Source organism: Ovis aries, chromosome 11 (assembly GCF_016772045.2).
Source record: "Ovis aries strain OAR_USU_Benz2616 breed Rambouillet chromosome 11, ARS-UI_Ramb_v3.0, whole genome shotgun sequence".
Taxonomy (NCBI): Eukaryota; Metazoa; Chordata; class Mammalia; order Artiodactyla; family Bovidae; genus Ovis; species Ovis aries.
The window spans coordinates 50,779,372-50,805,635 of NC_056064.1; the positions used below are offsets into that span (position 1 = coordinate 50,779,372).

The 26,264-nt window shown below is 57.6% G+C and overlaps 1 protein-coding gene across 5 annotated transcripts in view; it reads right to left on the reverse strand.

The window, feature by feature from the left end:
* Window positions 1-18,307: 18,307 nt before the first annotated feature.
* BAHCC1 (BAH domain and coiled-coil containing 1) overlaps window positions 18,308-26,264 on the reverse strand; it is a 60,871-nt gene continuing 52,914 nt past the window's right edge. For 4 of the 5 annotated variants that reach the window (XM_042256753.1, XM_042256754.1, XM_027974267.2 and 1 more), the window contains exons 17-28: window positions 25,682-25,864; window positions 25,280-25,575; window positions 24,964-25,071; window positions 24,725-24,869; window positions 24,521-24,635; window positions 24,347-24,422; window positions 24,119-24,227; window positions 23,262-23,381; window positions 22,908-23,084; window positions 21,640-22,811; window positions 21,280-21,516; window positions 18,308-20,673 (exon numbers count right to left, since the gene is read on the reverse strand). In XM_042256753.1, coding sequence (XP_042112687.1) covers window positions 20,467-20,673; window positions 21,280-21,516; window positions 21,640-22,811; window positions 22,908-23,084; window positions 23,262-23,381; window positions 24,119-24,227; window positions 24,347-24,422; window positions 24,521-24,635; window positions 24,725-24,869; window positions 24,964-25,071; window positions 25,280-25,575; window positions 25,682-25,864 — 2,945 coding nt within the window. In that variant the 3' untranslated portion in view covers window positions 18,308-20,466. The remainder of the gene's footprint in view (window positions 20,674-21,279; window positions 21,517-21,639; window positions 22,812-22,907; window positions 23,085-23,261; window positions 23,382-24,118; window positions 24,228-24,346; window positions 24,423-24,520; window positions 24,636-24,724; window positions 24,870-24,963; window positions 25,072-25,279; window positions 25,576-25,681; window positions 25,865-26,264) is intronic. The other variant, XM_027974268.2, reaches the window with a different exon arrangement.

A 26,264-nucleotide genomic window follows, 5' to 3' on the forward strand; every position in this document is an offset into this window, starting at 1 on the left:
CACCTCCCGATCCTAGTTGAAGGGACCGCGGGATGCGTGGGTTGCGGGGCCTCGGAGAGGGCAGGCGAGCACCGACCATCGGTCAGGGCAGGGGACTCTGCACGACTGGGGAGAAACGGCGCATCTGCAGGATCCTCTGCTCGCGCTCCCCGGGACTAAAGCCGGGAGGGAAAACTGGTTCGCACGCGGCACGAGAACCCTACCAGAACCCACGGGGTCACTGCGGCGAGCCCCCGAACGGCGGGGGCGGCGCCGCGTGCTTGGTTTAGCGCGCGTGCGCCCGCTGCAGCGCGCCTGCATTAGGCGCCGGGAAACCGCCTCTGTGATTGGTCCGAGCGATTGTGCTCTTGGCCAATGGGTGCGCGGCTCCCGGATCGCCCAGCCGCAGGGGCTATGGCAGGAGGGCTCGGGTGTTGGGTCTGATGGGAGCCAGCTGTATGGTTCCTGGGGTCTCTCTTTAACCTTCCTCTGCCGCCCTTCAGTAAGGGAAGTGAGCCCACGATTCTTGTTGACCCCCACCCCCCCGCCCCGCAAGTAATGGACCTGTGCACAGAATCGAAGTCGGCTCGACCTGAAGCCCCCGCCCCACCCAGTGCTGGCCGGGAGTTGCCCTGGGCCTTAGAAAGTTAGTAGATGAGACATTTCCAAAAACCAATAGTGTCACCACAGATTACCCGTGGTCTTTTCTAGGTGGTGGAGTTGGAGATGAATACAAACTTTTTCTTCTCTGTAGCTTATACATTGTTTAATCTGCCAGGCTCCTCTGTCTATGAGATTTCCCAGGCAAGAATATTAGAGTAGATTGACATTTTCTTCTCCAGGAGAATCTTCCTGACCCAGGGATTGAACTGGCATTGGCAGGGGAATTCTTTACCACTGAGTCACCTGGGAAGCTGGCTTACAAATTAGTTTCAACAGATATGTTTTGTATTGAAAATATTACTTTAGGGCTTTACTGGTGGCGCAGTGGATAAGAATCTACCTGTCAATGCAGGGGACATGGTTTTGATCCCTGGTCCGGGAAGAGTCCACATGCTGAGGAGCAAGTAAGCCCATGCACCACAACTACAGAGCCTGCATGCTACAACTAACTGAAGCCTACACACTCTAGGCCTGAGAGCCATAGCTATTGAGCCCTGTGCTGCAGCTACTGAAGCCTGTACCCCTAGCTAGAACTCATGCTCTGCAATAAGAAGTCACCACAATGAGAAGCCCATGCACCACAACTAAAGAGTAGTCCCCACTCTCCAGAACTAGATAAAGCCGGAGTGCAGCAATGAAGTGCAACCAAAGATAAATAATTTTAAAGAAGAAAATATTACTTTAAAATTTTCTTTTAATGATGATGAAAGGAACAAGTGTTGGTGAGATTGCAGAGAAATTTGAGCCTCATACAGTGCTGGTGCTGCTGCTGCTGCTAAGTCGCTTCAGCTGTGTCCGACTCTGTGCGACCCCATAGACGGCAGCCCACCAGGCTCCCCCGTCCCTGGGATTCTCTAGGCAAGAACACTGGAGTGGGTTGCCATTTCCTTCTCCAATGCATGAAAGTGAAATGTCAAAGTGAAGTCGCTCGGTCGTGTCTGCCTCTTAGCGACCCCATGGACTGCAGCCCACCAGGCTCCTCCATCCATGGGATTTTCCAGGCAAGAGTACTGGAGTGGGTGCCATTGCTGGTGCAGCCTTACCTAAAACAATTTGTCCATCCTCAAAGAGCTAAAGATAGATTTCCTTTCACTTCTAGGTACACACTCCTCTTGAGCAGTGGCTCGAACAAACAAATACTTGTAAGTCAATGTATCTTGTAACATTATCACAGTAGGGAAAAGGTCCATCAACAAATGAATGGATATAATATGGTTTATCCATATAAAGGAATATTATTCAGCCATGAGAAGGACTGAAGTTCTGACACACACTGGAACATGGATGGACATTGAAGACATGCTGAGTGACATACTGAATAGTGAAGTGAAAGTCACTCAGTTGTGTTTGACTCCTTGCGACCCCATGGACTAGCCCAGCAGGCTCCTCTGTCCATGGAACTTCTCCAGGCAAGAATACTGGATTGGGCAGCCATTCTCTTCTTCAGGGGATCTTCCAGAACAGGGATCGAACCTAGGTCTCCTGCATTGCAGGCAGATTCTTTACCATCTGAGCCATCAGGGAGAAGCACAAGTATTGTATGACTTCATTTACATGAAACACCTAACCTTGGCAAATTCAGAGAGACAGACAGTAGATCAGAGGTTATGAGATAGGGAAGAATGAAGAGTTATTGCTTAGTGGGTACAGAGTTTCTCTCTGGGATAATGCGAAAGCTCAGGAAATGGATAGTGGTGGTGGTTACTGAACACAGAATGTACTAAATGCCATTGACCTGTATACTTGATAATGGTTTTAAAATGACAGATCTTGTTATATATATTTACCACAATTTAAAAAATTAATGATGCAACATCCCCAAACTATGGAATCGTACACTTTGAAGGGGCAAATTGTATGGAGTATGCGAGTTATATTCGAAACAGTATTTGCCTTCTCTTTGCTCTCAAAGTGCTCTGGGCCTGGGTGTGGCAGGATTTGAGTTTGGAGGTATTGATTACTCCTGGGGAGCTGGGGGTGGCTAATACCCCGATGCTTTACCTGGTGTGTGTGCTATTCTTCACCCCACCTGGTGAGCTATGAGGAGCAGAGTGCCTCACGGGGCAGCTCCCTTTTTGGTTCCCAAGTTATCTGAGATCCAGTCAAGAATACGGGGCGCCGAGAGCGTCCCCAGGCTGGATCCCCTACAACCGATGCGCCCCACCCCCACCGCCACCCAACCCCGCCTGTTCTTCGGGTCCACAGGTCTGCCGTCGTCCCTGCTGCAGCCGCTGGAGGGCGCACCAGCACCACTCCTGCCGGCCGCTGGCTTCCCTCGCCCTCCACCACTGAGCCCTCGGCGGCGAAGGAGGTTGATCTCCTGGTTCACGTCAGGACGGTAGAACCAAGGGTGGGAGCGGGTGGGCGGCGACTTCTCGCCCTGAGACTGCACTGCAGCTGGTGAGGTCCAGGGCGAAAATGAAGCAAAGGCTCAGTGGAGAAAGCAAACGCAGTTCCTTCCTCCCAGGACCCCGTGCCTGCCTGTTAACTGCTCCTCTGCGAGCAAACCTGCACTAATCCCACCTCCTGAGGGGCCGCCTGCCAGATGACCTGAACACTCGCTTCCCTTAAGACAACTAGATGGCCAAGACCTGGCATCCCTCTGGGGTCCCTGTGGCCCACACTCAACACCTCTATGCCTCAAAACTCGACCCATGAGGGAGGCGAGGGGTCTGAGTTTGGGGGTCCTCAGCAGGTGACATGCCAAGCAAGAACCAAAACAAGGACTGCAGCCCTCTCCTGGCCTTCCTTTCGTCTCCTCCCCCAGCAGGGCTTCTGGTTAGAGCAACCCCCGGGGATTCAGACTGGGTGCTAGTGGCCTCTCCAGGAAAGGACAGCATCCACAGTGAAATTATCACACTGGTGGCCCTGTCCCAGGGCTGTGGCAGCTGCAAGGGTCTCCTCTTCACCTCCCAGTGAAATGACCCTGGTCCCAGGCTAACTTCTGGAAGTGGGACCCTCAGCCAGTTCCCGGGCCCAGACACTGGTCAGTGTCCTTTCTCAGCCTCTGCCCCATGGAGGTCTCCTGCTGACCGCTGTGTCCTCCGTGGAAGCTGCTGATGAGATGCTGTCTGCCCCAGGTGGCCCAGTAAGTCATTTGACATCAAGGGACAGACGTGGTCTGGCTGTCCAGGGTGACAGTGACATCATCACCACCATGGCATCTGAAGAGCAGAGCAAAGGTACTTTGGAGAGAGCCTGTGCCAGGGTGGCAGCTGGGGGCGGGGGAGGGGAATCTTGGCCCAACTCACAGAAACCCTGTCACTACGCTGCAGCTGCAGCCTCAGGAGACACCACTGCCCCAGGACTCAGGACTTGGGGGAAGGGCATTTGAGAAGGTGGCCCTGCTGCCCTCGCTAGAGTCGGGGAACTGGATGCAGGGCTGGTAGTGGGACCCTCCGGCAGCTGCTCGGCCTCCCAAGCAGTGGCTAGCCCTGGGTCAGTTGGGTCACAGAGCAGCCGGCCCCTAAATCATTCTGGGCCTGCCCAAGTGGAGGCTTCCGCTCCAGGTGGATGCCTGGTCCTCGCTATCACCTCCAAAGTCTGTTTCCTTTTCCCTCTGCTGGCTCCTCCAACCTCCCTAGGCATCCTCCTCTTTCTTGGGTGGAGCCTCCAGCTTCCGAAGGCCTCCATGTAAGTGTAACAAAATGCCATTGAAAGGAGCCTGCAGTGTTGAGGAGGTGCCCCCAAGGATCTGTAGGGCAGATGGCTGAGAAGCCCAGAAGGTCTGCATTCTGGGTAGAGAAATGGGTCACCTCTTGTAACTTGCCCCAGCACCCCTGGCTGGCTTTTTCTCCAAGACCTTCCTTCTCTGTGGTTAGCATAGAGGGTCCCTGCCCCAAACAGCCAGGAAGGGGGTATGTTCCACCTGCCTCTTCACCCTGAACCCTTGCTGGTGAGATGCTCCCACAGACAGGCTGTGTTGCCCCCTTGGCTCTGCTCCCCTCCTCCTTCCCATTCACTGGGCTCCCGGCCACCCTGATGGGGCCTGTTTAATTGATTCAATTTGTCCAACAGTAAAAACACTCCACAGATGTCAGGCTCCCAGCACCCCACCCCCAGGGAACCAGCAGACACCTGCCAAGGCCCTGAGACTGGAAGTCCTTCCAGGGCCACTACAGCCAGGGTGCAGGGGAGGCCTCTGAACCCCATGATGCTTGCTGGGAGCTGTAGTGGTTGGCCCAACACACCAGAACCAAGGAGTCACACACGATGGCTGAGGGACTCCTCCACTGATGGCATGTGGAGGCATTCTGAACACGGATCAGATTCCAGTCTATCTCAGGGAATTACATTACTCCTAGGTCTTGGACAGGTGATTTCGGAGGTGACTCCTGTGTTTGTCAAGCTGCTGTCCCTAAGCCACCATTAGGACTCCATCAGCAGTGGTTTGGGGGCTTTTCCAGGTCAATGGGGGTTGGAGTGGGTGCTGAGGAGTGCCTGGGGCTTGACTTCCTCCCTTGCAGGGGCCCTGTACCTCCTGTTGTCCTGGTGGTCCTCTTGGTTGACACCTCATGGAAGAAAAGATGCTGAGACTCTTGGTTCTCAGTGGGTTGGGGAGAAGGGGCACAGGGGAACTCTGAGTGGGAGGGGAGTCTAGAGATTGGGAGCCCTGTGTCCATAGCCGGGCCAGTACTGCAGGCTGACTGCCTCCTGAGATTTGTATGTAGCCACCATCGCACTGGGAAATGTCTCCAGGCAGTTTCTGGGGGAAGGTGGTGGGCTGGGAGGGAAAGGGACTAGACCTGGACCCCTGACCCCCTAACCCAGCCCAGAGCCCTCTCCCTGCAAGGGCCTCTGGCTCCTGGGGCCACCACTTTCCACCCCAGAGGGAGGCCACTGTGAAGTGATGGAAGAGGGAGATGATTTAGGGAGAGTTTGCACAGCTGGCCAGGCTGAGGCAGGGGCTTTTGCCCCATCCCCCAACCATCCCCTCTGATTAGAAGAAGACTGTCACTCTGAAAACGGTCTCAGGTTAGCAACATCCGGACACTTGGTCTCCGACAAACTTTCCCTCTGGAAAAATCAAGAGACTTTCTATCACTCACTGGGTACATTTTAGAAAGAGCCTGAGCTCATTTTTTATGGGTTCTTCTTCTCCACAAGTCCTAGGAAACAGGGAGAAAGCAAGGGTAAGTGTACTGAGGGACCGAACTGAAAGCGCTTGCCCAAGGTCAGTCCCAGCACAGGCCGTGTTTCAGGCTGCGGGTTCTTTCTCCTGTGTGTGAGCATGTTGGGGGGAGGGTGGTTGGAAACGGGACTGAAGGGGAGGCCGGCCCTGGAGCGGCCACTTAGTAGGGTCCGCGGCCGCAGCCTGCAGCTCCCCAGTGGCCCCAACCTGAGCTCTGGGATGGGGGTACGCGCAACGGTGGAACGCTGGCGGTACCGGACCCCCGAGGCGGGGCCCAGGAGGCGGGCTCGCGGTGCCGCGGAGGAAAGAACAAAAGGAGGCCCCGCCCCTCCCTGGCAGGCTCCCCGCAGCCAATTGGCGAGGCCACTGTCAACGACGCCCTCTGATTGGCTGCACGGAGACCAATCGGGCGCCGGGGCCGCGAGCCCGTGCGGCCCCACGTGGGGCGGCGTGCGCCGCTGTACTCTGGCCGCAGCGGGCTGAGTACTTATAGTTGGGTGTGCTGGGGGTAACCGTGCAGCGACTTGCGCCGACTGAAGGACCCCCAACCCTGAGGACCCCCCACCGTCCCGAGGGTCCCCGAGTGCCCTTTGCACGCAAAGCACTGTACCATCTTCTGGGTCATCTGCTGTGCAGGGTTAGGGTCGTGGTTGCTCCCGTTGCACACGTGGAGTGAAGTGACAGCTTCAAATCCACCTAGCCTGTTAGGGCGGAAGCCCCTGGAGACCTGGTTTTCTGACTCTGCTGCTCGGCTGCGGGTCCTCACCTTCCCTGGGGGCTTGAGCCACTCACCGCTGTACTCTCCTGACCTCAGGGGACGAGGAAGGAAGGAGCGTGCCATCTGGGCTTGGCCATGAAGGCTGAAGCGGATCGGGTGGAAGGAAGGAAGAGGCAGTCTGCTGTTGGGTGGTAAAGGGGCTAGGCGGGATCAATTCATATATCGATTGAGTCAGTTATTGACACCTTCTACTATTATCCTGGGGACACAAACAGTGGTGGCCCCAGGGGAGGCTTGGAGGCTAGCCTCCCCCTAGTTTCCATTAGTCTCCCCTCCAAGCTACTCCAAGTGGAACATACAAGAATGTTCTTTATGGCCAATTGATGTGGTCTTACATTTTTATGGCACCCTCAGACAGAGTATTTGAGGAGAGTTGAATAAATGGAAAATGAATGAATTAAAGGAGAGATGGTGCTGCCCAGGGCCAGCAACAAAGGGGAGCTGTTACCACTTTGACCTGAAGGGTAGCTGTAGCCACAGGAGAGGCCCATCCTGTAGGAGCTCCGACCTTGGAGGGAGGGATACAGCGACTGGCCGGGAGGAGCCAGGTGATATATATACTGACCTCACTTTACTCCTGCCTGCGCCTCTCATCTGCCAGCTCCTTTTTGGCTGAATTCCAATTAACACGGCGCCCACAGGTCAGCCTTGGGCCACAAGGCAGGGCAGCTGGGGTAGGGAAATGGGGAGGTGTCCAGCACCTGTTGGGAAGTGTGAATAAAAGCATCTCAGAAACATTGCTGTTTTGTTTTGTAGGCAGTGACACAGGATGTAAGTGCACGCCTATGCTGAGGTTGTTGAGAAATGAGTGGGGCGGGGTTCGGCCTCCTCTCTGGTGCAGAACCAGTCCAAGCCCTAGGAGTGGGAAGACAACATGCAAGCAGTGAGTTGAACACAGGGCAGAGCAGTGGGTGCAGAGCATGCTTGTCAGTGCGCGTGGGCCACACAGTTCAAGTGCCTCCTTCAGGAGGCCCTCCCTGATGCTCTCTTTTCATTAAGCGGCTGTCACAGGGCACCGCTGGGACCATAAGTCCCAGGGTCAGGGACTGGTCTTGCTCACTGTTGTCTCTTCACATGCCTGCCTCATCCACAGTACTCAGCACATACTAGAGGGTGGAAGGACCTTTGCATTTTGTCTTGGCATGGTCTGACAGGCTTTGCTCTGAGACAAGGAGTGTTCACACACTTTTCAGGGGGCCTTTCTCTGCCTGGCCAGGTCTCAGTCCCAGGAGGCTCCAAGGAGGGAAGGATGTGTTCCAGGTGTGAAGTTCGTGGTCCAACAAGTTCAGGATGAGGCAGTCTGAGCCAAGGACCCCTGAAAAGTTTGGGGAGGGGAGATGGAAGGAGATGGTGCTTTAGGTGGCTTGGAAGGACAGGTAGGCGTTGGAGCACTGGAGAAGGTGAAGAAAGGCAAAGAGCACAGAGGTGAAACCTCAAGATCCAAGGAGGTGGTTCTGGGAGGTCTGGCTGTGTGTGCACCCCACTACATGGGAGTCAGGGGGCCTGGGCCAAGTACCCCGCCTCAGTTCCCCACCTGTCATATGGTGGTAATAACAGGATTGTCGGGCAGGTTGAAAGAGACTGTATGTGATGTGCTTACCATAGTCTTGCATGTGGTAATTATGGGTTCAATAAATACACGTGAGCTGTCATTATAAGCATTCGTTGTAGTCAAGGAGGTGGCACTGGGTTTGGTGGGATTTGGGGAGCCTGTCTGGGGGCCGTGGGGGTTGTAGAGTGAAGGTGGCCCACAGGGCAGCAAGGTGGCCTCGCATTCTTCCATCACGTGTCACTCATCCATCAACCACCCCTTCCTGTGGAGCCCAAGGTGGCCTCAGAATCCTTCTCGGCACATTCTCCAGGCAACCCTCTAATCTATTGCAGCTAGCACATAAGATGACCAATTTGCCATCCCTGACTCGGCTGAGATCAGAAGTTGGGATTTGATGGCCTGAAATCAGGAGTGCCAGTTTCAGACCTGGATCCTCCTTCCAGAGAGGGAGGAAGGAAGGAAGCTGGGGCAGGTGGACGGAATGCTACTTGGGTGGGGAGGGTGTGTCCTTAAGAGCACCTTCTGGCTTGCAGGGTGGGGATGTGCAGGTGCCCTTAGGGCTTTCAGAACAGTCCTGACTGAAGGCCAAGGAGGCCAGGGTGGTGGTGCCTGTCAAGGTCAACGAGAGAGATCGAATCAGAAGGAGTGTGAGAGCACAGAAGCACATGGCTGCAGGGAGTGTGGGGTTTGGCCAGGGAATTGGCAGAGCCCAGAGGGCAGGAGGCCAGTGAGTCCCGAACAGAAATGGGGAGAGAAGAGGAGCAACAAGAGCTGGTCTGGGGTTTCAGTGACAAGACTTTCCTGTGAACCTATGTTCTGTGTTCCTGGACCACTCCTCCTTGTTTTAGAAGTTCACCTATGGACTTCCCTGTTGAGCCAATGGTTACGACTCCATGCTTCCACTGCAGGTGCCACAGGTCTGATCTCTGGTTGGGGAAGTTGTGCATGCTGAGTGATGCAGCCAAAAAGAAAAAAAAAAATCATCTAGAAATCCCGAGGCAGAGCACCAATCTCAGTTTTAAAGGTGGATGGAGTTTCCATTTGTGTTCACCATGCAGCCACCATCCCACTGAGATAACTGCCCCTTCAGTGTCTCCCCAGTGCCACCTCTCATCCCAGACCCAGAAATGTCTCCCTAGAGATTACTTTTGCCTGATCTTTATGTTCCTATTAATGGAGCCACACCACCTGTCCTGAGGCTGTCCTCTTTCCTTAACATAAGCTGTGTGATTCCTCCTTTGCTATACATGGCTGAACTGTGTTCTTCAGCATCTTCCAGTTTATTCTGTTGTATGGGCATGCCAGTTTATTCATCCAGTGTCCTGTTAATGGATGTGTAAGTTATCTCCAAAATTTAGAGTGCCACTAAATTCTAGTGCAGGTCTTCTGAGTCTGTGCCTGGCAGTGGGGCTGCTGAAGAGGCAGTGTTAGCTTTAGCAGATACCGCTAGTTCTCCAAATGGCAATCCAGACTGCTTTTCTTATTGCCAGTGTCGTGAGTTCTGGTGGCTCCATGCCTGTGTCAGCATTTGAGATTGTCTGTCTTTTACTGTTAGCCACTGGGGGTTGGAGGAACACATCGCACCTCCCAGTCTTCCTAATGCCCTTGTGAATAGGATGCTTACCTGGGTGGGGGTGGTGTTATCCCCATTTATGGGACAAGAGTGGGGGGAGGGTCTGAGAAGTGAAGACGCATGGTCAGCAAGCCCTGGAGCTGCTTCTGGAGTTCTAGAGTCAATTCTTTCCTCACATCTGAAGCCAGAACTCAGAAACTGAAATGTGGTGATGTGGATAGCTGGAAGGCTCTGGGCTTTGGAGGTCAAGACTGGTGCAGAGCAAGGAGAGCTATGGAAGGGACTCTGAGCATTGGAGGAGGGTGGGGAGCAGGAGGGGCTGTGGAGCCGAGGAGGAGGATTGAGTGGTGTCAGCAGGGCCAGCACCCAACTGGTGCACACCTGAGCCCAGGCCCTGAGCTGGTGCAGGGACATAATGGTAAACCCACACAGGCAGGGACCCTGCCCTCACATTAATGACAGTCCTGGGAAGCAGGCAATCAAGGAAATCCACAATAAATACATAATTATAGACTGTGATATGTGCTTTGTGTTGTGAGAGGGCCTGACCTGGCAATGACATCAGGACTGAGAACAAACCACATTAGAGATCGCATTGCCCCAGGGACTCTTAAAAGAGGTGTCCCAGCAGAATCGCAGGAGGTGGAAGTGGAAGTCCTCAGCACCGACAGACAAGCAGCAAGGAAATGAGAGCCTGAGAGACTGGGGTGGACTGAGCAAGATCTAACACTCACTGAGGATTAATGTCCACAGACACTCCAAAATAACAGTGACTTAAACAAGAGAAACATTTCATAAAAAGCCTCCAGAGACTCCACAGTCATCAGGAACCCAGGCTCCTTCTCCTTCTGTCTTGTTGCTCTACTATTCTCAAATATGGAATCTTCCTCATGATCCGAGATGGCTGCTCAAGCACCAGCCATCACATACATTCTAACAAGCAGGAGAGGAGAAGGGACAAAGAAGAGCATAGCCCCTGTGTTAAAGACACTTCCCATTGCACGTGATGTTGCTGTTCACACTCATTGGCCAGAACTTGCAATAGCTGCAAGGGAAGCTGGGAAATGTGATCTTAACTCTGGATAGACAGGTGCCCAGTTATAGGTTGTGGTTCTATTACTGAGGAAAAAGGAGAAGACATATTGGGGCAACACAGTCTCTGCCCCTGCTGGTAACTGGAAACGAAGAGATGATGCTGAAGGCAACAAATGACCTTTTGTCTCTGTCCCTCTCTGCAGATAGTGCCATTGCTTAGGCCCAGCAGCTCAGAGGCCATGGGGTACACAGAACATGCTGGAGTCTCTACCAATGAACTCTCCTCACGTTTCATCTTATTTTCACAGACAGGGAACATAGGTCTCAGAGAGGCAAGTGGCTTATCCAAGGACCTGTAGTTGGGAGATAGGCCAAGTGAAGCAGACCCTGCTAAGAACTTTCTAGATTTCTACCATCTGGTGAAGGAGGCTCAAGACCATGAAGCCCCCATCACTCCCTTCCTTAAATGCCCAGGGCTGTCTCCGTACTTGTTAAGCAGGACACAGGAGCAGCCATAACCACCCTCCCTCCAGACCCCATCTCTCAGGGGATAGGAGGCAAGGCAGGACCGGAGGCAAGTGGCCAAGCTCTGGATGATCAGTGTACTCTTGGTGCTGGACAGGAACACAGGCAGAAAGGAGAGGACCTGAGAGCTGGCCCTCTTAGTCCCAGCAACCCCCACCCCCCACCCAACCCTGCCATCAGCCCCTCATCTGGGCTAGACAGCAGTGCTTCCTGCCCTTCCCCCTGCCCCAAGCCAGAACTAGGTTTTCAGCAGGAGCAGGCTCCAGTGGCTTTCCGTGCCTTCAGGGTTTGCTTGGCCTCTTCAGTGTGTACCCTTCCTGTCCCATGATAAAAAGCTGCTGGATACACCTTTTTATGGCCAGGTGGGCTGGGGAGCACCCAGTTTGTGTTGGGAGCACCAGTTGGGTTTCAAGTTCAACCCATCATCCCGCAGTAGCAAATAAATATAGGATGTTGGGTTAAATTTATCATTTTATTTTATTATATCCCACATGGCATGTGGATCTTAGTTTGCTGACCAGAGATTGAACTCTCCCCCCTTGCAGAGAAAGCATAGAGTCTTAACCACTGGATTGCCAGGGAAGTCCGAGGATATTGGGTTAAACTGAAATCTCAGACACTGAATAATTTTTAGTATATCCCTATTACCATGGACCATACTTATACTAAACGTTATTTGTTGTTTATCCGAAAGTCTAATTAAACTGGGCATCCCGTATGTTATCTGGTGACCCGGTCCAGTCAGAGGTTGGTCCTGCTGGGGTCTAGTACCAGGCCAGGAGATACAGGCTTCACCTGCACCTGCAGCTCATGCATCCCACCTGGCTTTTAAAGTAAGGCTATGCTCCTATCTCCAGCTCTCCTGAGAATCCCAGGAGCAGGCCCTGATTGGCTCAGCTTGGGTCACATGCACACTCCAAAACCAATCACTGTGGGAGAGGTACTCTGATTGGCTAGGCTGAGGTTACATGACTAGAGTAAAGCCTGGCTGCCAGTATGGCTTCTTCCCACTGTGGCTGTCCCTGGTGCGGTCATCTTGGTCATGGGCTATAGGGGAGGCTCTTTCTGCTGGGTCAGGGCCTTCTGGACCACCGGGACATTGGCCTTGGGCAGGCTTCAAGGGCTTTGGCATTTCCACTTTGGCCAAAGGAAGGAGGCCTTAGGAGGGAGTCCCGCAGGGCTGGGGTGGTGTGGTTTCCCTGCTGATCCCACGGAAATTTTGATGGCCTGAGCAGAGGCTGCCCCGGCGCTGTCTTGTCCTTGGGCTCGTGTCCCTTTCCAGCAGAGTCCCTCCACACCCACTTCCAGACTGCGTCCATCGAAACTCCAAGAAGGGAGCCACTGCAGGGACCTCGGGGAACCCCAGGCCTGGGGTGTTTTGCCCAGGATCAGAGGGGTCGGCAGAAGGTCCGGTAGAGAAAAATATAATTACCCTGTCAGTGCGGAGTCTCCTGACACTCCCCCTGCTCACCGCTGGCCCCTGAGTCTGTTTCTTATAAGTGAAAACAGATTTCCTGACAAGGGGCAAGATCTTTAACTTGTTCAAAACCTCCCAAATAAAAAGAGTGGTTTTAACTTTCCCCTCTCAGCAAACCAAATCGTTGAGGAGGCCTCTGGACCATTCCATCACTGTGGGAAGGGCTGGGGAGCCTGAGGCTCCTGACTGCTGGGAACCTTGGGGCAGAGGGGCTGTGGGAGGCCTCACATTTAGCTCACCCCACCGGAATCTGGAGCGGTTTTTCTCAGTGGAGCCCCAGTCCCCACTCCCAGGCTCAGAAAGAGCAGAGTTCCTACTGGCCTCAGGGCCAGTCTGCCCCAGGGCTAAGAATTCAGGTCTTGAGTTGTTCTCCGCATTGCTGTTTTTCAAGGTGAGGCCAGGGGAAGATGGTTCCTACCCAGCAAAGCCCTAGTTCAGCCTTCCTCTGAAAGCTTCTTCAGCTGAAACGTTTTTCTTCAGATTAAACCAGTTAAAGGAAGCAGCTGTGGATGCCCCTAGAAGTGCTTCTGCCAGGGGCTGTGTTTCCTGGGAGAGGAGCTCCCCTCCCTCCCACTGGGTCCTTGACCTGGATTTCTCAGCCTGCAGCTGCTTTGTGCTCCCTGCCTGGCGCCCTGTGCACAGCTTCTGGGTTTGCTGGATGCTGTGGTTTCTGGGCCAGCCTTCTTCCTGGCTGGGCTCAGGCTCTCAGAGGGCGGGCACTTTGTGTCATCCCCTCCATGCTGCATCGTGGTACCTGGCAGAGGGCCCAGCACACAGTAGGTCTTCAGCACATACTTGCTGAAATAGTAGACGGATGGTTGGGTGAGCAGACAGATGGAAACAAGTTGTGTTCCTGCCAGGAGCAGATCACATCTGCGGGAGGTGAGAAAAGATGTAGGCCGTGTCCTTCTCTGATGGGCAGGATGGCGGATTCTAGGATGTTTGGGAAGGGTGGGAGGCATTGCCTCCTTCCCCGCCAGCCCTGGGTGTCACCAGGGGCCCCTGTCCTTCTCCATCGAGGGAGACAGAACTGGTGAAGGTTTTCCCTGAGCAATGGGTGTTGGCCCGGCAAGCCTGGGGTGCTGGGTCAGTCTTGTTTGTTTTCTGAAGACGGATGCAATCTGCCTCGGGAGCCCCACAGAGTCAGGCTGGAAACACTCATTCAAGTAGGCCCCACTGACCCTGAGGTTGGGGTGGCTTGAGATAGAGAGCGCCTGAAAGCTCAGTCTAAGCAGTGGAAGGGGGCAAAGGACACTGTCAGGGGAACTCGGAGCCTAAGAAAATAAAAGCTTTTCCAAGCTCTGCATGGCGTCAGGTGCCCACAGCTGTGTGGTGAGCTTGTTCCAAGCCCTTCTCTGGGCCCTGAGCGGCTCACTCTCCGTCAGCAAAGCGACAGAACAGTTCTTTGGCTGCTCTTTCTGCTTCTGGATGCTGGGGAGGGCCTTGTCCTCAGCCCTGGAGATTTGAGTAGGCTGAATAGACGTTGAAATGTGTCTGAACTTCAGAATTGATGGAAATGCCCGGAGAGCGCTGGCTCCAGATTCCATCCCTTCAATGTAGCACGACACACAGAGGGGCAGTTTGGAGGCCAGCCTATCCTCTTTATGCCCGAATTGGGCCCTCCCAGGTCTCTTGAGGGTGTGAAGTGGGGATGGGAGCCTCTGAGGAGGAGGCGTCAAGATAGCAGAATGTGCAGTCATGGAGCCGCAGCCTGCCCACCCCAGATGGTTCGGTCTCCGGCCTTGATCCCCGTGTTTTGCAGCGGCCTCTCGCCGTGCTGACCAGGCTGGCTAGGTGTGGCCGACTCTTCTGTGCCTTGAGTAACTGACTTCCGTTCCCACCAGAGCTGGTCTGGGCTCCTGGTGAGGAGGGTGAAGGGAAGGGGCCCCAGCACTGTCCGTCAGGGCCCACGTCACCCTATCCGGCATCCCATCGCCAGGCAGGGGAGAGCCAGTTCCCATGCACTGGACCCCAGCAGGCCTGGTGGAGACTCTCCTGGGGGCCTGGGCTGGCCTCAGGAGGACAGAGAGCTTGACGAATGAGCCGCACTCCTGACAGGCTGAGTTCTGGGAGCTGGGGCCTGGGGAAGGGGCAGCCAATAGGGGGAAGAGGGGTGGAAAGGAAGGAGGAACATTGCCACCCCGCCCCAGGACACTGCTCAGAACACCTCCTCTGCTCACCCCAGTTCTCTTCCTCGGTTCCTCTTTGTCCTAGAGTGCTGGCCCCAGAAGCTCCATGCTCCTCCCATCCTCAGGGCTGGGCCAGGGGCTGTGTGGGGCCCCTAGGGCTCCAGGCTAGTTTGGAGGGAGAGAGGTGTGGCTTTGGGGATCCGCCTGGGGCAGCAGGGGGATACACACTTGACACCTAGGTGGCCCCGTGAATATTTGTTGGGGAAGGGCAGGTAGCACCCCTAGTGTTCCCAGAGGGAAGCCTCATCAATTCCCAGCGGAGCCACTGGGCAGGCCGGAGGCCCTTGAGTGGAGAAGCTGGGGCGGCTTCCTAGGTACTGAGGTGTCTCCAGGCAGGGGAGAGCGAGGCCCCTGAGGTAGACAGGGGCGTGGAATCCAGCTCCACAGTGTCCAGCTCGGGCCTGTGCGTGTCCCCACATTCGGAGCCCTTTCACGTGAAGAGCTCAGCCCAGGGCTCTGTTGGTCAGTCCCTTCCTACCTGGGCAGTGGCGTGTGGCCCATGGAAAAGACCCTGGCCCACCTGTGGGTCCAGACATCCCCCGCTACCTCCCACCAACCTCCCCCGATCTCCTCAGTTGGCAAGAGTCGGGGACCCCGTTTCACAGACAAGGACTCTGCGGTTCGGGGCTGCGCTCCCACTGGCCACCCCGCCTGGCCCACCTCCACTCATCCTTCTCTCTGGAGGCCTGAGGCACTCTGACCCCGGGGGCGCTGGGTAGGGGCTTGCCTTGATGATCCCCAGCCCGTCTGCCTGCCTGGAGCTTGTGTACCAGCAGCCCTGTTCCTGTCACCATCCTGGGTCTCAGCAGGTGGCCTGACTTTCAGAGCAGAAATGGCTTGGGAGGGGTGCTGGCTTGTCACACGGAGTGCTGGGGAAGGGGAAGGGGTGGCAGCAGAGGGTGGGTGGCAGGATGGATGGAGGTCGAGACCCCAGCTTCTCTCTGGGAGGCAAGGGAGCCCTAAGGGTCACCCTTCTTGGTGCCGCCTTGGCCCACTTCCTCACCCAGGGGCCCCAGAGGTGGGTCTCTCCACGCCTGGCAGGGCCTCTCGAAGCTGCACAGACTCAGGAGGCCGCTGAGAGCCCAACGGGCCACTGGCCTTTGGCCGGCTGAGTGCCTGGGTGACCCCTCGATAGCTAGGCTGCAGAGCCGAGCTTCCCTGTCCCTGGCCTGGGTCTGCTCCCCACCCAGCCCCCAGCCACCTCGCCCCAGCCGGGCAAGAACAATTAAAGCCCCTGTCCCCAATTGGTTTGTGGTATTAAAAACGAATTGCGATCAGCCGGGTTGTCATTTCTACCTGATAAAACATCACTTTTATTGATCTCACTCACCCAATGCCATCACTTATCTTGCTTCAGCATTTCACATAATGGCTCATTTGTCTTGATCCAAGTGCAGTCTCGCATGTTAACCCTTGGGGCTCTGTGGCCTCTCATGTGCCCCCACCCCCAGCCCCCGTCCCTTGCCAGGCCCTGTTCTGGAGGGCAGGAGGTTCTAGAAGGCAAGAGCCACATGGAGTTAAGGCAGGACGAGGGAGGGGTTGGGGGAGGGGAGGAGAAAGTAGGGCTGCTGGGGATGGATCCTCGGAGGCTCACCTGGTCCGGCTGTGGTCCTCACCTGTGTTGCCGTGGTCCCCTGCCTCCCGGCTCTCCCCCACCTGCCCACGTTCCTGTGCCCACTGGCATGCCTCCCAGTTTCCTGGTCTTCAGGGCCCCCTCACTCTCTAACCCAAACCTGAACTCCTGTCCCCACCCCAGTCCCTTAGAGTCTTTCTCTGGGTGCTGGTATCTCCCCAAGGTGCTGGTTGAGTCTGACTGTGGGGTCAGAGTGGGGGATCTCAATCTGATTCTGGACTCCGCCTGGAGACTTCTGTGTGGACATCATGGGACATCTTCTGAGACATCATCCAGCAGACAGTGTAGACCCGTCCTGCACTCAGGCTCCGGCCCTGGTCACAATCCAGCTATTGCTTCTGCCCTTCTGTACCTCCTGGCCATCAGCCAGCCATGTTCCTCATCTCCCTGTCGCCTGCCATGGTCCTGCCTGGACTCTGCCCCAGCACATAACCAAACACACTTTCAGGCTCACAGGGGTCTCTGCCTGCTTCCCCCAGTCCCCACTTCCCCTGACTCTGGAGGGTCTCTGAGCCAGAAACCGTGGTCAGCTAGCACTCCCCTGCTCAGACCCCTTCTGCCACCCATCCTAGTCCCTGAGGCCTCCTCTGGGCTTGCCCTCTCTCCCCCTGCTGCAGCCCTTGGAATTGGGCTTCCCTCCTGAGCAGCTGGAGACCTGCGCAGAGTGGGGGCTGCTAATTCATGTACTCGGTGAATCTAAGGGCTAGGTTGTCTGCCTTCAGGCATGGCTCAACCTGGGAGCTCGGACTGATTGTCCCAACTTCTTGCGGCCCCAGGCCTCCTTCTCAGGAGCCCCGTTTTCATCACCTTCCTTGATGGGCTTGGGCCAGCCCAAGGGAAGAACTTGTCAGGCCTCACCTGTCACACCTGGCTGGTCACATGGCCTTGGGCTTTGTGGAGGAAATGAGAAAGGGGAACAGGGCATGGTCAGGGCTGGCCTAGGGCAGTCCCAGAGTGGATGGGCTGGCAGCATGTGTGTGCCCCTGTGCAAATGGCCCGCAGCTCCTGACACCCCTGGGGTCAGAGCCCCACTACCCACACTGCCCTGACCTGAGCTCCCCTCATCGGGGTCCCAGTTTCAGCTGAAGGGATCCTCCCCAGGAGGTCTTTAGAGGTGAAGAGAAAACAGTGCCCCCCTAGCTAGGGTTCCTGGGGGGTCCTCAGGGCTGCAGCCTCACTGAGCGGAGCTCTCTGGAGGGGGGGCTCACATTGAGATGTACCCCTGCCCAACATCCCCCAGGCCCTGATGGGGACCAAGCATCCATTGAACAATCAGGACTGCTGTTTGAGTGTGACTCCTGCATAGCTGAAAATATTTGTCAAATGAGTAAATTCATGCCTTCGGTGAGGAGAGTGTCTGCTGTCCGGTCTGCCCAGACCCCTCCCCTCCACTTTGGGGACCACCTTTTCTCCCATGCCTGTACCTTCCCCTCCTCCCTTCCAGGGGCACCCGGCCTGGCCACATGTTCAGGCTGGACATCTGACCCACCTTGGGAGAGATCTATCAAGAGAGGGAGCCTTGTCCTGGCAGGGGTGGGGGGGGGGCGGCATCTCAAAGCCAAGGCCACTCCAAAGCCATTTTGGTTGCATGTGCCTCTCAAAGGCCCAGCCCCCCCCCCCAATTCTGGCTCTGCTAGGCTGCTGCACGGTAGGCCCTGCCGTTGCCCCAGTCCCTTGTCTGCTGAGACCCCAGCCTCTGGGGCCTCTAGGGAGTCCCCTTGGAACACACACATTGGACATTGGGGTGCAGTTAGGATTCTGGACCACTGAAAACCTGTACAATAGTTTATATATTTATTCTTAAGCAAGTTATCAATAAAAAATTTAATACTAAAATGCCTTTACATAGAGTTTGCTGTTCATAAAACCTTTGCATTTTTTTTTGTTTGTTTGTTTTTAGTGTTTACATTGAAAAAAAAAAAATCAACCATCCTCTTAGTTTACACATTTACATGAGTCGTGCTTTTGCCAGCTTTAACCATGGTGGGGGGCCGCGCTGTCCGCGCACACACGGACAGAGGGGATGGGAAGAGAAAAGCAAAGGACAGAAGTCCACACAGATGAGGGAGAAGAACCAACGGGAGGGCCAGGAAAAGGCTGCCTGTTTTGTCCCTTCCTGCCTTGCAGACTGGGGTTGGAAGTAGCCTCAGGTTCTAGTTTCCACGGCTGGGCCTTCCCCACATGCGCCTTGGCAACTGGCCGTGTCCTCTCCACGGCATCTTTCCACTTCCCCAGCTGCCAGCAGGACCTTGGCCGCCGTCTCCAGGACGACCACCAGAAATGAAAATATTGCACTCGAGCCGAGACAAAGGGGAGAGTTGGGGTGGGAGAGGAAAGCTGGGGTGCAGGGGAACCCCTCCCTGTCCCTGTACTTTCCTTGGAGCTTCCAGGGAGGGGGAGGGGCCCTCCGGGTGGGCGGGGTGATTTCCTGGTTGGAAAGAAAAGGGGGCCCAGGCAGCCCGACTTATATTCCAGGTGCCTGGTGTGGGTCTGTGGGTCACACAAGAGCCCGTGCGAAGGAGCAGTGGCTAACTTGGGGGGCCTTCCTGGGGCTCTCAGTGAGGCCAGGGGACCCTCAGTGTGACGTGGGAGCATGAAGCCCTCAGTGCGTTTTTTTGGCGGGGAGGGAAAGGGCTGTTGGGTCACAGGCCTGGTTTGCTCTGCCTGTCCCTCTTGGCCTCAGGAGACGTGAAAGGGTGACGTGTTCTCCAGGGTTACCGGGGTGGTGCTGAGGGTCTGGGATACCCATGCGGCACAACAGTAGTTATAGCACTGGGCAGAGCAGTGCTTCCTGTACCCGAGGCTGGGGCGTGGGCAGGAGGAACCCTGCTCTGGGCCCCAAGCACTAGCCTGCCAGGCCATCAGCCCTTCCAAATGGCCTGCAAACCTTCACGTGAGCTGGGGAAGGCCAGTTCCTTTCCTGCTCAGAGTGGAGGCTGGGCAAGCTGATCATTGAAACGGAAATCGGAAATAACTTGGAATATTCAGGAAATCAAAACATCACCCTTTCGTATTGATAGTTTAAAACATTTGTTCATTTTTGCTTTGTTTTAAACAGAGGTAAGATACTTATGGCTGCAGTCACACTCTTGGGCCAGGGAGCCTGCTCCTGGCTTCCCTTCTACCCGCCGAGGGACCCTCATCATCAATCTCCCCCAATACTTTTTTCCCAGGAGATGAATTAAAAGGAAATAAACTCGAGTGTGACTTCCATCTTAGTCCCCCCAAGAGGTCAGCAGGTATAATCTAGGGTTCTGTCTGATCCCTCCTGTGGCCTCTGGCCCTTCGGGCCACGCCCCAGCTGCCTCTGTCGTCACAGACGCCCCAGTTGGAACTCAGCTAGGCTGAGGAAAACAGTGCATTTTCAAAGAAAACCCCCCAGAACAAAATCTCTACACACACACATACACAGACACACGCACACACTCACCCACACACACCCTTGTCACGCGTGTGGGGAAAAAAAAAAAAATCCTTTTCCACTTTTTTTCCATAAAACTTCCCCGCAAGGAATACAATATTTACATAGAGAAATAAATAGACAACACACCTGATTTCTGCTTTCCCTGGTGGGAGACAGTCGGAGGTACTAGGGAAAATATGGCTTGGATTCTAATCTCTTGTGAACTGCCGATGCGGGAAAACAGAGAGGGCCGGCGGGTCCCAGATGGGGGCACAGCTGACCCTCTGCAGCAGACGGATGGGACTGGGTTCCGACACCTAAAAGCTCTCTTGCTTTCCAGGGAAAATAATAATAATTAAAAAAAGCCTGGATCTTGCCTTGGTGGGTTTGCATATTTGCTCAGACTTGCCCCTCCGAGGTGTGGGCCAGCCTCCGACTCAGAGGCGTGGGGCTGTGTCCTCTCGTGCCTGTGGCTCGCACGCCGGGCACCACTGGGCGGGTGGGTCACCTGCGGACATCGGCGCAGAGTCAGCACAGAATGGGCACGCCGTCGGCCGTCACCAGGCGTCCCGTGGTGGGGTCGTAGGTGCCCGCCAGGTAGTAGAGGTCCCGTCGGTCCTGGTACTTGCGGCTCCGTGTCATCTGCTCGTACTGCTCGCGCCCGACGACCTGGCACTTGTGGGAGATGGTCTGCACGTCGTTCTCGTCCTCATGGCAGGACTGGTACAGCGCGTTCTGCCAGGGAGCGGGGCAAGGAGCGCCTGGGGTCAGGTCTGGCCTGGGACAGCACACCCCACCCAACCCCGGGACCCTCAGTTCTGGATAAGACTGTAACTGCGTGGTGGGGGAGCCAGCGCCTGGAGCCCCAGCAGGCGGGCAGAGTGGGAGAAACACTTTTTTCTGCACCATCTGCAAACACGGTTCTCAGGGAAGACAGGACAGTGGGCTGGGGGTGTTTAGGGTTTTAGGTCGATTTGGGCAGGCAGGGACCAGAGGGCCTGCTGTAGGGGGCGCTACTGAGGGCGGGACCTGCTTGGTGCTACGTGCTGCCGTGGGTCACAGCCCCCGACGAGGTGAAACTGTCACCCCCTCCACTAGGAGTCAGTCATAGAAGCAGTTGGGGAGGGATCCAGGTGGCCTGGCTCTGCGCCTGAGCCCTCAGCCGTTATTCCCTGTGGGGCCCGTGTGACCCTTGGCAACTCGAGGTGTGGGGACAGGGAGGGGGGATGTTCATTCCCCTTCTTCCCACTGGTGCTATTGCCAGGATACCTCTTCCCAAGGCTCCCCACTCTGAGCCTGCCCAGACCCCTGGGACCCCTGCCCCCCGCCAGGCGGCCCCACCTTCCCGTCGCTCTGCCGCTTCCCCAGTTTGGTCTCCTCTGGATGGTAGAACCACTTGACCTTGACCACCATGTTGCTGCCCCACGACTCCCACATGCTCTCGATGCGGCCGATGTAGGGCAGGTTGGGCCGCCCGGCCGACAGGAAGACCGCGCAGTCCCCGATGCGAAGCGTCTCCTTGCCCCGGACGATAGCCTTGTAGAACAGCTTCCTGGCCTTCCCCTTCATGCCACGCCTCTGCAGGAGACAGCCAGGGGCACAGGGTGGGCAAGGGACACAGGGCAGAATGACAGAGAGACAGTGTGCAGGAGAGACAGATGGCATGTCTTGAGGGCGCTTGCACAGGCCAGGCCCACCTACCTGCGTGGGGTTCCCCGACCACTTCCAGAGCTGCCGGGCGGGCAGGAAGGCTGAGATCTTTGGCCGGTTTTCCACGGAGGGCAGCCGCTGCCTCCGGGACAGCTCTTTGGCTTTGGAGAAGCTCAGAGCCTCCTTGCGCTTGAGCCGGGGTCTGCTGCCGCTGGGGCCTGCGCCTGCTCCCCCACCGGCCACAGCAGCCCTGGACAGGAAGCAGCGCTGGGCATGCGGGTGAGGGCCGCCCCCCTTGGAGCGCAGGGCTTCGGGCTGGGCCAGGAGGGCGGGCACTGGGTGGGTGAGGCATGTCTGCAGCAGCAGGGCGGGGTCCTCCTCGTCCGAGGTGTAGGAAGAGCCCTCGTCGTCCGAGGAGCAGAGGCTGGAGGTGGACAGGGAGCCCGAGGAGGAGGAGGTGGACGAACCCGAGGACGAGGAGGACATGGACAGGCGGGCGAGGAAGCGGGAGGGCACGCCGGGTGCCAGGCCAGGCCCGTCCTCCTCCTCGTCTGAGTAGGAGCTGTGGCAGTCGCTGTCACAGGGCAGCGGGTACTCAGCCTGGCCTGCGAACTTGCGCAGCGCCAGCCCCATGGACAGCGGGTGGACGGGCGCCCGGCCCTTCCTGTCCTTGCCCACGAGGGCTGGGTGCCCGTAGCTGGGGCTGGGCAGGGGCCTCCCTGGCCTGGGCCCCGAGTCCTTGTCACCAGCATGTAGCGCCTTGCAGTTCTTGCTCTTGGGGGAGGTCACGCCCTCATGGTCCAGCTTGACCAGGAACTCGCTGCCTGCCCGCCGCCGCCCGCCCTTCTCAGCCTCGGCCTTCTTGGCCCGGAGCAGTTTGTGGGCACCCCCGGGCAGGCCAGGCCCAGCCCCGCCGACGAAGGGCGCGTAGGAGCTGGCCAGGCTGCTGAAGGAGTCAGCGCGGAAGCCGTTGCCGAACACGGGTGGAGCCACGCTGTGCACGGGGAACAGGGCCTCGCGGGCGCGCAGCTTCTTGGCGCTGCCGTTGAGCTGGAAGAGGTTCGGCAGCATGCCCGGCCCCTTGCTGCCTGCTGCGGCCACTGCCTTCCGCTTGGTCTGTGCCACCGCTGACCAGCTCAGCAGCGGGCTGCCCCGGCGGCCCAAGAAGTGGTCTGAGGCCCCCGCAGGGGGCTTGGCACCAGAGGTCAGGAGCTCTGCTTTGCCTGGGGAGAGGCCAGGTAGAGTCAGAGAAACCACCCGCCCACCCTTCCTTCCCCCGTACTCCTGAGGGAGTTCCCCACCCGAGGTCCTGTGAGTACCAGCTTTGTCTTTGCCTGTGGATTTCTTCCCAGAGGTCTTTGAGGCTTCGGACCCATCGTGAGCCTTAGGAGACAGGCTGGGAGCGGTGGCCTCACTGGGCGGGGGCGCCTCACAGGAAGACTTCTTGGTCCTCCGGCAGCTGCTGGACACCAACAGGGCTGGCGAGGGCTCCGTGCCTGCAGGGTGGACCAGGGGCCTCAGTGCTGTGCCGCTGGGGTGACCTCTTCCCCGTGAGCCTCCTCTTGGGAGACCAGGGAGCTAATGTCTGGGCCCAGGAGAAGCCCGCCCGAACTCCAGCCATATGGGCTGACCCAGGAAGGAAGAACGCCACCCTGGAGGGCCCGGGGGCTCACACTGGATCTTGAAGTCTGGAGGCAGCAGCCTGATGTTGGAGACAGCGATGTGGCCAGTGTCCCCATCGTCAAACTCCACCACCACAGAGTCCAGATCCTCTTCCTCATCACTGGAGGCTCCTGGAGACAGGGCCCACCTGAGTATACTGCCCTCCGCTCCAGGCCCAAGAGGCTCTCCCCGCTGGCCAGGTGGCCGGGACAGGAGAATGATGGGATGGGCTCCGGAGCGCCTGACAAATGATGCTGGGACATTCTGCTCCCTGATCACATTTGACCTTGGAGCTGCCGTGGCAGCCGGGAGCAGCCCGCCTCCCCTCCACCTCCTGAAGTGCCGCTAGAGAGGCAATATTACCGCCATCCATCACCAGCATCCCAGGGCACACATGCAGGGACGCAGGGCCCCCGACCTCCCCCTGTGCACAGGCACACGGATGCAGACATATGCCTGGCTGAGGCCTGCCAGCCAATTTGCCCACCCACCTGTCTGACCCCAGGGTCCCAACATCCTGTGCCAGGGGAGCAGGGAGCAGAAGGATTCACCCCAGGAGAGCTGGTGCCCAGGTGACCAGTTCATAACCCTCAGGTCCGGGGCTCTGCTAGGCCTTCTGGCCAGCCAGAGGCTCTACCCTCTCCCCACCCAAGCAGCCCCTCGCCTTTTCCTGTTGACCAAGGAGCTGAGGTTATCATTTGTCTTATCCGATCCACTTCGGCCTGGGAAGCAGGGCTGGTAGGAAGCCTTCCTTGAGAGACAGGGTCCCTCCCGGCACCCTAGGGGTCTCAGAGGGGCCTCTCATCTGTAGCTTTGCCTGAGGGGAGGAGTTGATGGGCCTCGGTGGGGGTCCCTGGGTAGTGCTCACCTCGCACTACATTGCCTGGATACAGGCAGCGGGACTTCTGGCTCCAGTAGGCACAGACCCTCGTGCCGGGCGGGAGGTACCGGCTGGACTGCGGTCGGACATCCAGAACCTGCGGGAACAGTAGTTTGGCAGCCGTAAGCGGGCTGGCCAAGGGGTGCCCAGGAGGGGCCGGGTGCCGTCAGGCCCACCTCCCTGGGGTGCTAAGCCAAGCAGGGGCAGTCTGCTCACCGCCTCCTGCAGCAGCTGCTCCAGCGAGTAGATCCTTTGCCGGTTGCCTCTCTCGCCCTCGATGACGATGCTGTAGCTGGGGGTGGGGGTGGGGGTGCATGGCAAGAGGTGCATGAGACAGGCCTGCAGACGCCTCTGCCCATAGCCCTCCCTGCACACACACTGGGGCCTCACATGTCGGGGGGCTGCAGGGTCCTGACGCTGCCTGCGTACAGCAGACTGTCCTCCTTGGGGATGAGCACAGGCAGCCCGTCCTGTAGGTCCTCCTTATGAATGGTGCACGAGCGTGCTGGGGAGACCAGGGCATCAGTGCCCGGTCCCCCACCTGCCCACCACCGCCCCTCCCCCGATGCTCCGCACCCCCTCCTGGCTGCTCACCCAGGGCGGCACTCTGCTCGGCGCTCAGGGGGCCACTGGCCTCCTCCTCCTCCTCGTCCTCCGAGAGGCAGCTGCTGTCCTCAAACTCAAAGTCGTCCTCCACCGCAAAGCTCTCCAGGAGCCGACTTACAGCCCGGCCCTTGCCCTGGGGACCAGAGGGGTCAGCTCCCTTGGGACGGGTTGGGGGGTGGGGGGGGTCAGGGGCGGTCGGTCCCCTGGGGTTGGGGCGGAGATGCTACCTGTTTGCCGATGGCCTTGGTTTTCACCTTGCCCGCCTTCCGGCCCCTCCCCAGGATGGCCTTGGCGTTGCGGGGCGACAGGGCGATGGATAGGGCCCCATTCTTCCGCTGTTGGAGGAGAGGGGTGAGGTGAGAGTGGCTCAAACCTCCTTGCCCCCGGTGTGCCCATGGAGTGACACAGACAGGCCCCAAGTATGACTCCCAGGGTGTGACTTGGTGTAGCAAGTAGAGAAGAGTAGGGTGAGGGTCCCCAAAGGCTTTCTGCATCCAGCACCCCCACCGAACCCAGGACCTCGGGGCGCCTGCCGGCCCTCACCCGCAGCCCCGGCTGGAGCACCGTGCTCTTGCGCGTGGCTCTCTTGAGGCGCTCGCTGGCCAGCCTGCTGCCCTCCTCGTGGCAGGTAAAGGCCCGGGCGGGGCCGCAGAGGGCTTCCCTGCTGGGCGCGGCCCCCGGCTCTGCCCGCAGGCCACCCTTGGCCTTGGCCTTCTTCTTGCCAGGCCCACCTGGGGGCCTGCGTCCCGGGGCCCGCTCCAGCTTGCTGCCCACCTTGGTCTTCACCGTCCTCCGCTTGACCTTGACCTCACTCTCGGGGCTGGACAGGCGGCAGGCCCCTGGGGAGGGAGGGAGGGAGGGAGGGCAGGCGTCGCAGGAGCCCCAGCTGCCTTCCAGGGCCCCTACCGGCCCGGCCTGCCCCAGCCCCCCCAGCCCCCAGGGTACCTAGCAAGCTCTGCCTCTCCTTCTTCTTCTTGGCCTTCTGGTTGGCCTCCATCTTGACTACGGAGGAGGGCGAGGGCCCCAGCACGGCCACGCGGGCCCCAGCGTGTAGCACCAACCCGGGCTCCTTGGGGGGTTCTTCTGTCTCGAGCAGACTGTCACAGTTTTCACTGTCCGAGCCGCTGTCTGTGGGGAGGTGGATGGTCCAGGTAACTTGGCATCAGAGCAGCGCCATTTTGGGGTGCGGCTAGGGCAGTGGATGGTTCATGTGTGCGGATGTGTCGGGGGCCAAGTAGAGTCTGTCACTGTCACGTGGGGGCTGCTTCAAGGGCAGACACCAGGGCCAGGTGTCTGGGTGAGGGTGTCTGGACCAGGAAGGAGAAGGGGCGGCCTCTCGGACCTCCCTCTGTCTCAATCTCCCTTTCTGACGCCCTGGACAGTGGGGCGCCCACCTTGCAGGGCTGAGGGTCCCATCCCCAGGGGCAGATTCTTTCCCTCCCTCGTCCTCCTGCCAGACGCCCTCTGGCTTCCTGCTTCCTCTTCCTTCCCTTTGTTCTTTCCCAGGCGGGACCTGGAGGAGGGGGCA